The sequence below is a fragment of the Capricornis sumatraensis genome, chromosome 10, assembly GCF_032405125.1.
Source record: "Capricornis sumatraensis isolate serow.1 chromosome 10, serow.2, whole genome shotgun sequence".
NCBI lineage: Eukaryota > Metazoa > Chordata > Mammalia > Artiodactyla > Bovidae > Capricornis > Capricornis sumatraensis.
Genome location: NC_091078.1, coordinates 101,701,258 through 101,714,989, shown reverse-complemented (window position 1 = coordinate 101,714,989; position 13,732 = coordinate 101,701,258). Strand labels below are relative to the sequence as shown.

The window sequence follows — 13,732 nt, the reverse complement described above, 5'->3', positions numbered from 1 at the left end:
GGATGGCTGCGCGCTCTTGTCTTTGGTGCCTCTGTGAGGCCTTGGGTAAATGGCAGTACCTGGGTTGCTGTGATGCAGGCCCGGACTTGCTGGTCCTCAGCACCTGGCTGAGCACCGGGCCCCAGCCTGTCTCCTCCTCGGTGGTTCCTTCGTTCCGTCCCTCAGGCCTGGCTGCTTCAGCTGACCCCATTTTGCCCTCTTCAACTTTTATACTCTCCCTTCCCTCCAAACCCCAGCACATGCTCGTGCGTGCGTGCACGCACACACACGCACTATGTAACAGTGTGATCACACTGAGAACACCTAACTCAGTGTATCTCTTTCTGGGGATAATAGCGTTTAAAGCAAGGATTAAAACCTTGAACTAAAGGAGCAAATCCCTGAGGCTAGAATGTGGGCACTGGGATTGGCTAGTCATGGTGGTTCTTCTGGGCCAGCCGCCCTCACAGAACCTCTGAGAAGTCCCGTGGGCAGCCACGGCATCGGAGACGGTGCCTGCCCCTGCTGTGCGTGACTTGGGGAGGCACTTCACTTTGCTCAGTCTCCATCTCATTCTCGGAGGGTGACCTTGCCCAGCTCAGCTCAGAAAGGTTGGGAGAACGAGCAAGGCCAGGCGGGACCACAGCGTGCTTGTCCTTCAGGGCTGCCCCCTGCCCACCCCGCCAGGGACAGAACGCACAGGCTTTGTGAAGGAGCCTGCCCCAGCCCCGCAGCCCGGCTCTAGAAGCTCTGACCTAATTGAAGTTGAGTCTAAATGCTTCCTCTAACAAGATGGCTTTCCAGAGGTTCTTCGGCAAGAACCCCCATCACACTTCCGGTGGGCTTTGTGCGCCTAGAGTCTCCCACCCAGAAAGGCAGCCATTTGCACAGCCCATCTGGTCTGCCTCTCCGTAAAGGTAAATACGCTGGGCATTGTTTTTGGCCTCAGCCTTTGGTAAAATTCCAAGTAGGATCCCAGTAGGGTGGTTCCATTTCGGCCCCCTCCCCACCCACAGTCTGGGAGCATGTGTACATACACATTACGTGGGGGGGGCGGGGGGACACAGTGCTTATTGTGGCATGTTTTTGTTTACTTGAAAATTGCTTCCCAAGATTCAATCTGGTTTTCAGAAAATTTTTAAATTACATTCCCACGTACAAATAAATTGTATGCTTTCCGGGTAAGTGACATGTTTATCTGGTGATAAAGGGGATTATAGTGCTCTTAACTCTCATGTAGTATGTCCTGATCAGAATCACGGAGCGCGAGGGCACTATTTAGTCTTGCTCGTCACTCAGCACGGCCTCTTTCTGTCCACTCCAGGACAACGCCTTTGCCCCGGCCCCAGATAACGTGTAAATCAGCGCCGTGGAACCAAAGAACCTCTGGAAAGCCATCTTGTTAGAGGAAGCATTTAGACTCAACTCCAATTAGGTCAGAGCTTCTGGAGCCGGGCTGCAGGGCTGGGGCAGGCTCCTTCACAAAGCCTGTGCGTTCTGCCCCTGGCTGAGCCAACCAGTCAAGCTCCTGGCTCGACCTTGGCCTCTGACCCTTCTCACCACAGATATACCGCAGTCCATGAGCACTCACTCTGAAGGACATTTCTGTTCTTTCAGGATGCCTGTTTTCTCCAGCCGCTCACCCACTTTAACCAACCCAGTCAGCAGAGCTCTGGCTTCGCTTTGGCATAAAGGGTCCGCACTGTAGCTACCAAGAGTAAAGGCCGTGTCCTTAAGGGCCCAAGCCAGGCATCTCCGGTTCCGGCGGCCGCCATCCTAGCCCCCTCCCATTGTGGGCTGCAGCGAGCTGTCTTTCACTGGTGCCTTAGCATCAGGGTCGTGATGCTCTGTCCTCGCCTTAAAAGAACCGCTTGTCTTCGGCCCATCTAATGTGTTATTTTAGAGGCTACCCAATTACCCTGAAAGCAAATGGAAAAAGAAAAGAGAACGCTAATTGTTCGAGTGGGTTTTCAGCGTACATTGACTGTACTTTCCTGACAAGTGAGTGCTAATCAGGGGAAAGGCATGCTTTCTCAGGTTTTGTGAGCTCGCACGGCGCAGACTCCGCAGGGCACTTTATTCCCAAGACAAACCGCTGCTGAGGAGGCACGCGAGGCTGCACTCTTAAGCTCTCGCAATTTCCCTTTGTGAAAAGCCCCACCTTTAAAATTGTCAGCACCAAAGCTGCCTCAACTCTGGCGGCCCCCACACATGTACGTTGGGTAACCGTATCCCAAGAAGAGGTGCTCTTCTGAAGCTGTTTCTCATGAGTCCTCAGGCCAAACCCAGGGAAGCTGGGCATGGCCCCTCAGAGGCCCGTTGTGGTGGAAGGAACACAGGCTCCGGAGCCCCCAGGTCCACCAGCCTCTCCCTCCTTCAAGGGTCTCTGCAAGCCCCTTCCCTCTGCCTCAGATCCCTGTGGCCTCCTGTTGTCCCCAGCCCCGCAGACCCAAACTCGGGCCTGGTTTCCGAGCATCCGATTGAGAGGTGGTTCACCAGAATCCCTTGTGCTGCTTACCAGGCAAACAGCCAGGGCAGAGCCGAGGGGATCACGCCCTGAGTTCAGGCGGCAGAAGGTGAACAGAGTCAGGAAACAGACATCCTGCGGTGCGGTGGCAGCTGAGGGGCCCTCCAGGAATTCTGGAAGCCATCCCGTCTGAGTTCGGGGCACCCCCACCCTCACTCTGAGGCGTCGTGGGGTGGGGAGGGGCGTCATCCTTACTCTGAGTAAAGGTGCCACTAGGTCTGAGTGTCCGAAATTGTGTAAAGTCACACATGCATCAAACTCTGCATGAAGGAGAAAAAAACAAAGCGCCTTGACCATGAGCCTCCTGCTCCGTGGAGTTTGTGCACGGCACTCCCGCAAGTCCGGAATGCGTTGTTCAGCTGGAGGACACGCGGCGTTGGCGGGATGGGCAGGAAGTGTCGAGAGCCGCCGTCCTTCACACTGCCCCAGCCCCTCCCAAGAGCACCTGTGGGGTGGCCCCTGGGCTTGCTCCCCCCATCCTCCCCCTCCCCACCCCTCTCCCCCGTCGGCCCCATGGAGCCCAGCCTGCTACTGCTTCCTGGCCGCCACCAAGAGGGCCCATCCTCACTGTAGCCTCCGGCAGCTCTGACGTCATGCTGGCAGCAGGAAGTTCTAATCCCGAGTGTTTTTGTTGTGCTTCCTCAGGATTTCCTTGGATCTGAAGACCCCAAAGAAACAAAGATGCTAATCGCAAAACAGGCTGACTGGGCTCGAAACATCAACGAACCCAAAGCCGCCGTGGAGATGTACATCTCGGCGGGCGAGCACTGCAAGGCCATCGAGATCAGCGGGGACCACGGCTGGGTCGACATGTAGGTTTCCAGTCCCGGCCCCAAGAGGCACGTGGGCGGCGGCGTGTCACGCCCTGTCAGCGCTTGGTTGTGACTGACAAGGGAAAACAGTGTTCCTCTAAGTATCTTGTCATAGGCGACGCTGACTCGGTTTGGAGGAAATACAGATACAGCAGTGCTGCCTTTGAGCTGCTCAGCAAGGCCCTGGGGAAGGGGCGGTGGAGGGTGAGGGGGCCACCCAGGCTTCGGGGCCGCCGTTCCCTGAGCCGCGCCTGAGCCGGCACTGCTCCTTGCGGGCATGTGGTTCCCCCGACACCCTCAGCGTCAGTGTCTCCACGCCCCCCTTCAGATGAGGAAACCGGGGTTCGGGGACCGAGTGATCACACAAGGCTGGCCAACCAGGCAGTTGTGGAGCAGGGCCTGTAGCCTGTGTGATGGTCGGCGCTGAAAAGAACAGGAGCTGCGCCAAGCGCCTCGAGGAAGGAGATGTGCATTCTCCCGGGGGAGCCAGGCGTGGTCTTCGTCTGAAGGGCCTTTGACGACTTGCAAGTGGGACTTGGAAGTGGTGGAGGCGCAGGAAGGGGAGGGTGCGCTAGGGGAGGAACAGCAACAGACAGGACAGCTGGGCCACCTTGGGATGACGGTCCAGGAGAGGGGCGGGGAGGATGCTGGCAGCGGTAGGGGCATCTGGGCTGGTCTCACGGGGAGGGCCTTGGGGGCCAAACTGAGGTGTTTAGACCTGTCAGCAGGTGGGGAGGACCCCGGTCAGGGCTGTGCTCCCGCCGCAGGTGTAGGATGGAGGGAAAACTGGAGGAAGGGAGACCAGGTGTCCAGTGCAGTGGGCTGAGGGGGCCGTGTGGCGGCGGAGGGAACGAGAGACTTGGGAGAGCTGAACCGCAGGACCCAAGGCGGTGGCGTCTGGGCAGGGCTGACTGGGGAACTGACGGAGGACTCTGAGCTCTGGCTGGTTGGTGGGTGAAGCTGCTGACGGAGGCAGAGAACCAAAGCTCGGGGGCTTCTGGTGGAGCTGCTGGACAGAGCATGGGCTCAGTCTCAGGACCCTTTTTGGGCGGGGTGGCCTCTCTCCTCCCACCGTCAGGAGTGGGCTTCGTTCTAACGTGTGTGTGTGTCTGTGCACGCGTAGACGCGGGCAGGCTGCAGCTGGCAGAGGAAAAGCGGTGAGGGAGTGGCTCCTGAGGTCGGCTCAGCCCGTGCCCTGAGGGCTGTCGGTCGCCCTGGAGACCACTCTGTGGTCTGTGGGCCACAGTGGCCCGGGACCCAGAGGGAAGAGGGGCTGGTCGACGACTAAGTCACGTGGTGGGTGTGGCCCCTCTTAGCGGGCCCTCCCGTACCACCCCATCGTCCTCTTGCCCCATAATAGTGTTTCTTGAAGACAGAGGTGCAGAGTTCGCCTACCCCACCGCCCCCATCAGGTTTTTCTTTTCATGGAAAGGGGTGGGGCAGGAGAGAGCCAGGCAGGTTTAGGGCCCCCACTCACTCTAGTTTTTTACATCACCGTCATTTGCAGCTGATACGTATCACGTTACCCCAGGGGTGCTCACCGCATTCAGAAGAGAGACATCAAGCACACTCTGTCCTTTCTCCCGGGACATTAGGTTTCACGGGTGGGGTGGGGGTGGGGGCTCCCAAGGGGTTGCCTGCACCACCTTTCCCTAAAAATGTGTCCTGTCTCTGCTGAGAAGTGGTATTTTTAGAGCCATTATTCTTCTCAGTACGGATTGACAAGCCTCCCTGAGCTTGCCGATTTCTGAGATGTCTCTGTTAACAGCTGCTTCCCCATCCTTTCTCACAAAGAGTGAGCTGGGTAGATAGAACCCCTCTCCCCTGGGAGAGCCGCTTTGGCTCCAAAGCCCAGCCTCTCCGGAGGGGAGAAGCGCTTTCCACGCAGCCCCCTGTGCCCACGAGCTGTGGCGGGGCCGGGTGAACCAGTGGTCCCGTGGCACCCCCCACCCCAGCCCTGGCCCGGGCAGCACCATGGCCAGGAGAAGAGGCAGATCCCCGCAGGCTCTCCTCCCAGAGCTCAGAGCATTAGCGCACTGGCCCTTCCTCCAGCGGTCTATCCCTGAAGGCTGCTCCCACCCCCGCCCCTGCTCCCCTGTGAGAATTCCTCTAATGGTGCTGGAGAGGGCACTCGGCCCCTTCCTGGCTGCGGACGCCGGCCTCTGGTGTCCTCATCTGTGAAATGGGAATAACAGTACCGCCCCCCCCCACTGGGCAGAAACGATCCAGTGAGATCATACGTGGGAAGGCTCATGGCACTGAGCTGACGCGCGTAGATGAGCAGCAGATGTTGGCTACTCCCCCCAGAGCTTGCTGGACAGGGTCGTATCTCCCAGGAAAGACACATGAAGTGAGGGACAGAGTGTCCTTCACCAGGCAGCCTTTCTGGGTGAAGTCCCTCAGTGAGTAACCTCGCATCATGCACCGGGGCCAAGGCACCATACTGAGCGTGGGCAGAGTGGGGGAGCCGTCAGCACGATGAGCCGCCCTTGGAGAGACCCAGACGCCACGGGGCTTCCCCCACCAGCCGCCTCCCCAGAGTCCACTCCTCCCCGTGCTCTCGCCGCTCCAGGCTCATCGACATCGCCCGCAAGCTGGACAAGGCTGAGCGGGAGCCGCTGCTGATGTGCGCCCACTTCTTCAAGAAGTTGGATAACCCTGGCTACGCTGCTGAGACCTACCTGAAGATTGGTGACCTCAAGTCCTTGGTTCAGCTACATGTGGAGACCCAGCGCTGGGACGAGGTGAGCACCAAGGCCCTCCCTGAGCCCTGGGACACGGGGACTTGGGGGGCGGTTCACACGGAGAGCAGCTGCCCTCGACGTGAGCACTGGCCTGAAAGTCAGGAGACCCGGCCGCGAGTTCTCTGAGCCCCGAGTGTTCTGGAGGGCCTCTCCGCGCTCGCTTTCTGCCTTTGCTCATTCGTTCATTCAGGAAACCCTCACGGCCTGCTGGCTCTGTGAGGGACGTGAGGGATGCCAGAGTTAACGTGACAGCCCCCGCTGCCTGCCGTTGGTCCTGGCTGATGTGTCGCCGACACAGGCCACCCCTCTGTGACATTTAAACCCTGCTTGGTGGCATTTTTCTGCCAAGTTGTGGCAGAAGACGCCAGCCATACTTCCCAGGCGCAGGCTGCCAGAGCCATTACAGGCCCTCGCCCTCTCCCCTGACCCCTCTGCCCCAAGGCCTGGGAAGAGTTAGCCAGGCCAGCAGGAGAGACGGCTGCAGGCCGCTGGTGGAGCCGCCGCCGTGCTCCCCCTCTGTGGCTTGACCCCCACCCTCTGGCTCCCTGGCTCCCCATGCCCTGGATTGAAATCCATCTTCAGGGGGCTCCGAGCTGTGCCCACCTGCTGTGGTCTGGTCTGCAGGGCCGTTGCGAGGCCTTTGCTGGTAAGAGCCATCTGACTCGTCTCCCCTCTCAGTGGCTCTGTTTGCTGAGGTGACAAGGTCACTGATGAAAGAGGGTGGGGCCAAAGACAGAGGCAATCATGGCGTCTCAAGAGGCGTTTATCAGCTTTCTCAAGCAGCAGAAATGAGTGCATCAGGCAGGCTTTCTCCCGGTCACCACATACTGGCCCCCGTGATTCATTTCCGGTTCTCCTGGCCCAACAGGTGGTTCTGGGGCTCAGACGAAGCAGACAGCGGGTGCCGTGCAGCACCGCATCCACTGTCATCTCTGACAGCTAATAAGCAGCAGTGATGATAATGTCAATTCTGTTTCCTTAGGTGTCGCCTGCAATTAAAAGAAATCTGTTTGCTGCGCTACGGGAGCCCACGCAAAGCCTCAAAATAAAATGTTTCCGATTCTGTGCCGCTTCTGTGGTCCAGAAACAGACTGTGTTGTTATTGAATCCAGTCGCTTGCATATTGCTGTTAATTGCCTTTTGTTTTCAAAAAGCTGATTTGTTTCTGCGTTTCTGGGGGTGGTGGTGGGGGGGGGGAGGCACTCCCCCTCTCTGAGTTGTCAGGCCGGCAAAATATGACATCCCTAATGGATTCAGCCAAGCGCTGTGCTTTCACGGGGGTGGCGGGGGCCGGGTTCTGAAGCCTGCATTCGCTCCTTCCCCTAGGCCTTCGCCTTGGGTGAGAAGCACCCTGAGTTTAAGGATGACATCTACGTGCCCTATGCTCAGTGGCTCGCAGAGAATGATCGTTTTGAGGAAGCCCAGAAAGGTAGGCCCCACAGCCTGTAACCGTGCCGAAGGGGCGGGAGAAAGCGCTGGCCACACCCGCGTCCAGGAGCTGCCCAGCCCTCCCACCTCGGCCCTAAGAGTGATGGCTCCCTCCCGCGGGTGTGGTGGGCCGGGTGGTGGAGACCATGGGGCCGTGGGAAGGAGACGGGCTTCGAGTGGGATGCTCTCGGGCCCACCACTCACGGTCGAGCCCCAGGACCTCCGGCAGGTCCCGTTGCCTCTCTGAGCAAAGTGCTCTGCGTGTCCTCCCTTGTTATCCTCACAGCGGGCCTGTGATGTAGGTACCATTTTATAGATGAGAAAACTGAGGTTGGAGGAGGTAGAGGATTTGTCTGAAGTCCCACAGCAAGGGGATGGCACAGAGGGAATTTGAGGCGGGACACGATGGGGCAAGGATGGAACAAGAGCCCTCCCATACAGTAGGTGAGGCCACTTTTCCTCACCCAGAAGAGAACCTGGGCTCTGTCTCTGGCTCAGGGAAGCCGGGTGTCCCCTGCTCCTCAGTGCACCCACTGGGAAAACAGCTGCACATGGGAGCGAAAGGACGTCTAGAACTTTAACTGGCAATAGTTTCAAATATGACGGCCTTCTCTGCGCCAGGCACTGATTGGGCGCCTAACCACATAAGCCTGCATCTCGCCTGCAGTCCTGCAGAGACGCAGAGGCTGATGGTGCCCTGCAAAGTCCCAGAGCCACAAATGGGAGGGCCGGTTTCAGACCAGGGTCTGCCTGTCTGGGAGCCTGGTTCTCTAGACTCGGGTTTGCGGCCTCTCTGGGCAGGGCTCCAGTTGGGCATGTCATCTTCCGTAGCATCCCGTTTGCACTTCTCTGTGGGAGCAGTGGCCGCCTCTGCACACATTTCGGGGTGTCTCCCTGTGGAGCTCCTCAGCCGAAAGGCCCCGTGGCAGGACAGCGTGTTCCCCACGGCTTCAGTGCTTCCAGAGTGCCCAGGTGCTGAAGTATGTGCATGTTTGGGCAAAACACGTCAACCTACCCATCTGTCTGTGTCTACCCATCCAAGAATCCATTGCCATAGTAACTTGGTGCTCAGACAAGAGATTGGAGATGAGAATGGAACAAAGGCCAGAACTTTTCCTTCCCGATCGTGGGGGGCTTGGATCATCCGAGCGCCCACGTGTGGGCAAGTGTCACAGCTAGGAGGGCCTCCTCAGGCGCCCCCAACACCCCAAGGCTCTGGCCACATAGTTGGGAGTCTAGAAATTTCTGTGAAGTGGATGGAAGAATGGTTGAGAAATTTTTTGCTGGTTTTTACAAATATTGGGTTGCTAGAACCAAGCCAGATTTTCCAAGGTGGTCATCCAAGAGCCTTCAGTTGAAGACCGACCATGTACTTGTGTTGGGCTTGGTTCTGGGACCTTGGGGGTGCCAGCTGACCTCCCCCGCGTGGCCCATGTCGTAAAGTCTGTGTAGGTCTGCAGTGACAGCGCAGTGAGGGAACTGGCAACAAAGCCCTGCGCCCGTCACCGTGTCACCTGGGGAGCGGCCAGGCTTTGTCCTGCGATGGGGCGGGGCATGCAGCAGGCGGTGCTTCCGTCCTCAGACTTTGCTCTGCGGCGTGGCCCTCAGCTTTCCCCGTCTCCCATGCCTTCCCAAAGTGGGTTGCCTTTTCCAGCCCCCCAAAGGAGTATATACCTCACTGTACTTTTTCAGGATGTGGCCTCGGTTATTTATAGCCTTCGGCCTGAAAGGTGCATCCTGGCAACGTGGGGCTGCAGCTGCTCCGATGAGTGTCCTACTTCTTCAGCGCACCCCCCCCCCCAACCCCTGCGAGCCCCACAGAACCCCCCCCCCAACTCCCCCCGACGGGGCGTGCTCTTGTGCCCCTGCAGCGTTCCACAAGGCCGGGCGGCAGGGCGAGGCGGTCCGGGTGCTGGAGCAGCTCACTCACAATGCCGTGGTCGAGAGCAGGTTTAGTGACGCCGCCTATTATTACTGGATGCTCTCCATGCAGTGCCTCGATATAGCTCAAGGTAAGCAAGCATCAGCCGGGCCCCTTGTTTTCCCCGGCCCTGCTCTGGCACCAAGATAAACATCGGAAGAGCTGGGAGGCTTTAATTAAAGCCCTGGGCTTATTTATTGGGTGTATTGTCCATAACCCTGTCTTGCAGCAGTGTAATCTCGCGTGGCATCTCTTCCCAGTTTGCCCATGAGCTTCAGGATGGTATGAGGGCCATGCTGGGGTTACAGTTGGGAGGTCCGGGCCTGCGTTGCTAATTCAGAACATGTCTCTCCCCGGCTACCTGGGAGCCCGTAACTGGAGCTGGCTGAGCACTGACTTAAAAAAAATGAGTTAAGTGAAAAGGTGAGGAAGAGATCACTTTTTAGGTGCACGCTCCAGATTCTCGCTCATCCCAGGCGCGACAGCAGATAGCTTTGGTGTTGATTTCCTTCGCAAGACTTCCCGTGATGCGCCGCGGGCCTTCTGGAAGCAGGTGGGGCAGGGAGACGCTGTCCCCCTGGCCCAGGCCTGCCCGGGGGGTGGATGCTGGCATGGGAGCTGCCGGGGGACTCGTGACAAAGCGCAGTCCTCCCCCAGCGCTGCCTGCCGTCTGTGAAGCCGGGGTGACCCGCTCTGCTTCCCGCATGACCGCGCGGAGCTGTGGGTAGAGTTAGAGAACTGCCAGGCCCTGGTGTGAGGGGACACTTTCTATTCTGGCCAGGGCTGTGGGCTTCAAGGAGGAAGGACGGGGAGGGAAAAGGTTTGAGGTGGGCATGGGTGCTCCCGACGTGCGCCCACCCTCCCTGCCAGGGACCCTGGCCCGTCTGGGTGCCGGTGATCAGCCTCTCCCCACGCCGGCCCTGCCCCAGGGAGTGACTCTGCTGCCTCAGGACAGCAGAGCGCCTTCCCCATCGCCCTGGCTCGGGGGTGGGGGCCTGGTGTCGGGAGAACTAGTCCAGGCTGACACGCCCTCTCCCTGCTCCCCGCAGACCCTGCTCAGAAGGAAGTGATGCTCGGCAAGTTCCACCACTTCCAGCACCTGGCTGAGCTGTACCACGGCTACCACGCCATCCACCGATACGTGGTAAGGTGGGCAGGGGCACCACCTGCCAGGCGGGGGGGCCTGGGCATGTCTCACAGGGTGTGACGGCCTGCGGAGAAGTCTGGTCTCCCTCTGGGAGACAGGTTGGAACTTTGATTTTTCTTGATTGTTCGCTTGTTTGATGTGCAGCGTGTGGGCTTCAGAATCAGCCAGCCGGAGCTGGAGGGGGCCTTCTGGTCGCTTGCTTTGGGTTCAGATGACTCAGGCGGACCCTGACCTCGCCACTCAGAGGGCTGTCTCTCTAAATGACCCATGGGGGATGTTCCAGGAGCCCCTGTCTTCTAGTCAGGTGAAGGTCGAGCGCTAACCAAAGGCCCAAAGTCTCTCCCTGGCCCTGCCACTGACTTCCTGTGTAACCTCGAGCAATTCACTTCCCCTTTCTGACTCTCAGTTTCCTTCTTTATAAAGGAGAGGGTTGGCTTGATCTCCAGAGACCCAAATAGCTCTTCTTAGTTACTCCTGAATCCTTTGTTTAAGCTGTTTTAAATCTGCCTCCTGATAGTTGGGAACGGGTGACAGATTGCCCTCAGCTTCCTTGCTTGCTTATCCTCAGTCACTCAGCAGTGTGAGCTTACCCCGTGCTGATAAGTCAGAGGGCAGTAACACTGAGTGCTTACTGCATACCAGGCAGTGTGCCGAGGGCTTCGTTGTATCAGCCTTTTGACCATGCTGTGAGGCACATACTGCCATCCCATTTTACAGATGACGAAACTGAGGTGCTGGACAGAGAGATGGCACAGCTAGTAAGCAGGAGAGCCAGGACTTGAACCCAGACAGCAGCCTGCCTTGGAGCCTGTGCACTTACAGCCCCCACTCCCCACCCCCGCCTGCTGAATTAAAGAAGGCGGACCGCTGGCCTCACGCACCAGCTCCGCCGTGTGACCTTGGGCTGGTCGTTTACTCCCCTCTGTGCTTCAGCTCCCACCTCTGTAAGATGAGGGTCATAACAGTGCCCACTTGACGGTGAGGATCCAATGAGTTGACACTGGGGGGCACTTGGAAGGGGGACCCTGGGTGAGTGTTGGCTCTTGCCGCTGCCCCGTGCAGAGACCTCACACGAGCCTCCCATCAGCCTAGAAACAAGCACTTGCATTTCAGTTCCCTCAAAGGACATGCTTAGAGGACTAAGAAGACTTCCTGGAGGAGGTGGCCCCCAAGCCAGGAGGTGGGAGATGAGTAAGATAGGGGCAGGTGAAGAGGGGGCGGAGGGAGGCCGCTCCTGGCAGAGGCCCCAGTGTGAGCGCAGGCCCGGAGCAGCCAGTGTCTCGGGGTGTGGTGTCCGGCCCGGCAGAGCAGCTCTGGTTTGGAGGTGGTGGCGCCTTTCCCAGGGGAGCACCCCCTCTCCTCTCCCTGGGACACTTCTGAGCTTCTACACCTCGTGTGGTAAAACCAGAAGCAGGCCTCTCCCTGGCTCTCACCCAGGAGAGGATGCAGGCTCAGGTTTTCTTGGAACTGACAGAGGCTGTAGAAATATAAGTGAGAACTAAGGAGCGAAGGCTGGGCTCTGGACCAGAGAAGTGGCGTAAAGCGAGTCCTCGCGGATCGAGACCAATTAGGGCCCGAGTCCTGGTGGCTCAGCGCTGAGTGCGGCCCAGCAGGGCCCTTGAGGAAATGTCAGTTTATTACCACTGAGTGCTCGCTGCCAGGGGAAGCTGGCCTGCTTTCATCTTGTCATCTGGAGCAGCGTGCCAGCGTCCTTCAAAACAGGGATCTCTTAACCTCTTATAGACCCCTCCCGATGGAACATCCCCTGCAGGCTACATGTGGAGCTTCTGGCGGCCTCTCTGTGCAGAAGACCTGTGCGTTCAACTCACGGGTGTTGAGCGCCTGTCTGATGGGAGGGCCTGTGCCGGGCGCAGGGGCAGAGGCATGTAGCAGGGACCCCAGCGCCTGGCACGTCTGTGGGCATTGCCATCAGTCTGCTGCTGGACGGCAGAGAGGAGGCCTGTGCTCTCAGGCTGCAGAGGGTTAAGTGCCTCCGTTTAAGGAGATGCTTGTATGGAGGTCACGTCTCAAATTGCCTAAAGGTCTCCCCTTTTAGAGCTAATTGGCAACAACTTGAGCTCAGGGAGAAGGAATCATTAGCCACCCCAGAGGCAATGAGCTTCAGAGAAACACTTTCAGTGGGTTTGAATCGCAGCCCCATGCGGGTGTCATGGGCAGACCGTGTCTGGGGCCTTGGTTTTGCCCTCACTGCCGTGAGAGTGAAGCTGCTTCCCTCTCCGGGTTGGGCTGGGGACCAGATGAGTGTGGCCACAGGCTCCCAGCACACACACGGCAGGTGCTCCCTGGGCGATTGCTCTTCTGTCAAAGTCACTCCGAGTGCCCGGCATCTGCCTCTCACCTGGCCCAGCAGCAGCTCGGCTGAGAAATTCAGTTCTGTGTGCTTTCCTTGCGGCAGGAGGAGCCGTTCAGCTTCCACCTTCCCGAGACGCTCTTCAACATCTCCAGGTTCCTGCTGCACAGCCTGACCAAGGACACCCCCCTGGGCATCTCCAAAGTGTATCCTTCGCTCACCGCCCTCTGTCCTGCCCCTCCTGTCTGATGGCCCCAGGAGTTCTTCCAGAGCACTACACTGGCAGAGGCTCCCCTCTCTCTCCAGCAGCCCTCGGGAACGGACAGAGGGAGGGAGCTCGCCATGCTGCTGCCGAAGGCGAGGCTCAGCCGGGGAGGCTCAGGCCAGCGCCGAGGGAGGGGGAGTTTTCAGGGCTCTCTGGGCCCGGTGGAGGGTCTCTGGCCCACACACTGTGTGGGCCTTCTGTAACCCCCAGAGGAGCATGTGACCAGAATGTAGGGAATGCTAGGCCTCTGAGCTGGGGACCTGGGGGCGGGCAGAGCTTTGTTTAGCCCAGGTGGATGAGCGCCTGCTGCGTCCCCAGCGCACAGCCGGTAGCAGGCAACAAACTACCATCAGTCAGGGAAGATGACGAGTGTCAGGGCCTCGTTCAGTGGGACGGGTGCGGTGTGCAAGGGTGAAGGTTGGGGTCAAAGTCAAGGAAGGCTGCCTGGAGGAGGCGACATCTGTCTCTACCAGGGGAGGCCTGAGTAGATGTTCCAGGGGAGCACCCAGTGCACAGACGGGGCTGGAGGGAATTGAGGTGGGAGAAGGGAGGAGCTGAAGCCCCCTGCCTGGGAGCTGGGCTGAAGGGGCAGCAGCCT

At 58.8% G+C, this 13,732-nt stretch overlaps 1 protein-coding gene across 10 annotated transcripts in view; it reads left to right on the top strand.

Moving 5' to 3' along the window:
- Positions 1 to 13,732, top strand: part of IFT122 (intraflagellar transport 122) — a 65,689-nt gene that overhangs the window by 46,804 nt on the left and 5,153 nt on the right. For 5 of the 10 annotated variants that reach the window (XM_068982507.1, XM_068982506.1, XM_068982504.1 and 2 more), the window contains 7 exons: positions 3,152 to 3,318; positions 5,891 to 6,062; positions 7,389 to 7,491; positions 9,362 to 9,502; positions 9,962 to 9,964; positions 10,461 to 10,555; positions 12,975 to 13,075. In XM_068982507.1, the coding sequence (XP_068838608.1) occupies positions 3,152 to 3,318; positions 5,891 to 6,062; positions 7,389 to 7,491; positions 9,362 to 9,502; positions 9,962 to 9,964; positions 10,461 to 10,555; positions 12,975 to 13,075 (782 nt within the window). The remainder of the gene's footprint in view (positions 1 to 3,151; positions 3,319 to 5,890; positions 6,063 to 7,388; positions 7,492 to 9,361; positions 9,503 to 9,961; positions 9,965 to 10,460; positions 10,556 to 12,974; positions 13,076 to 13,732) is intronic. The other 5 variants (XM_068982505.1, XM_068982503.1, XM_068982501.1 and 2 more) reach the window with 1 other exon arrangement.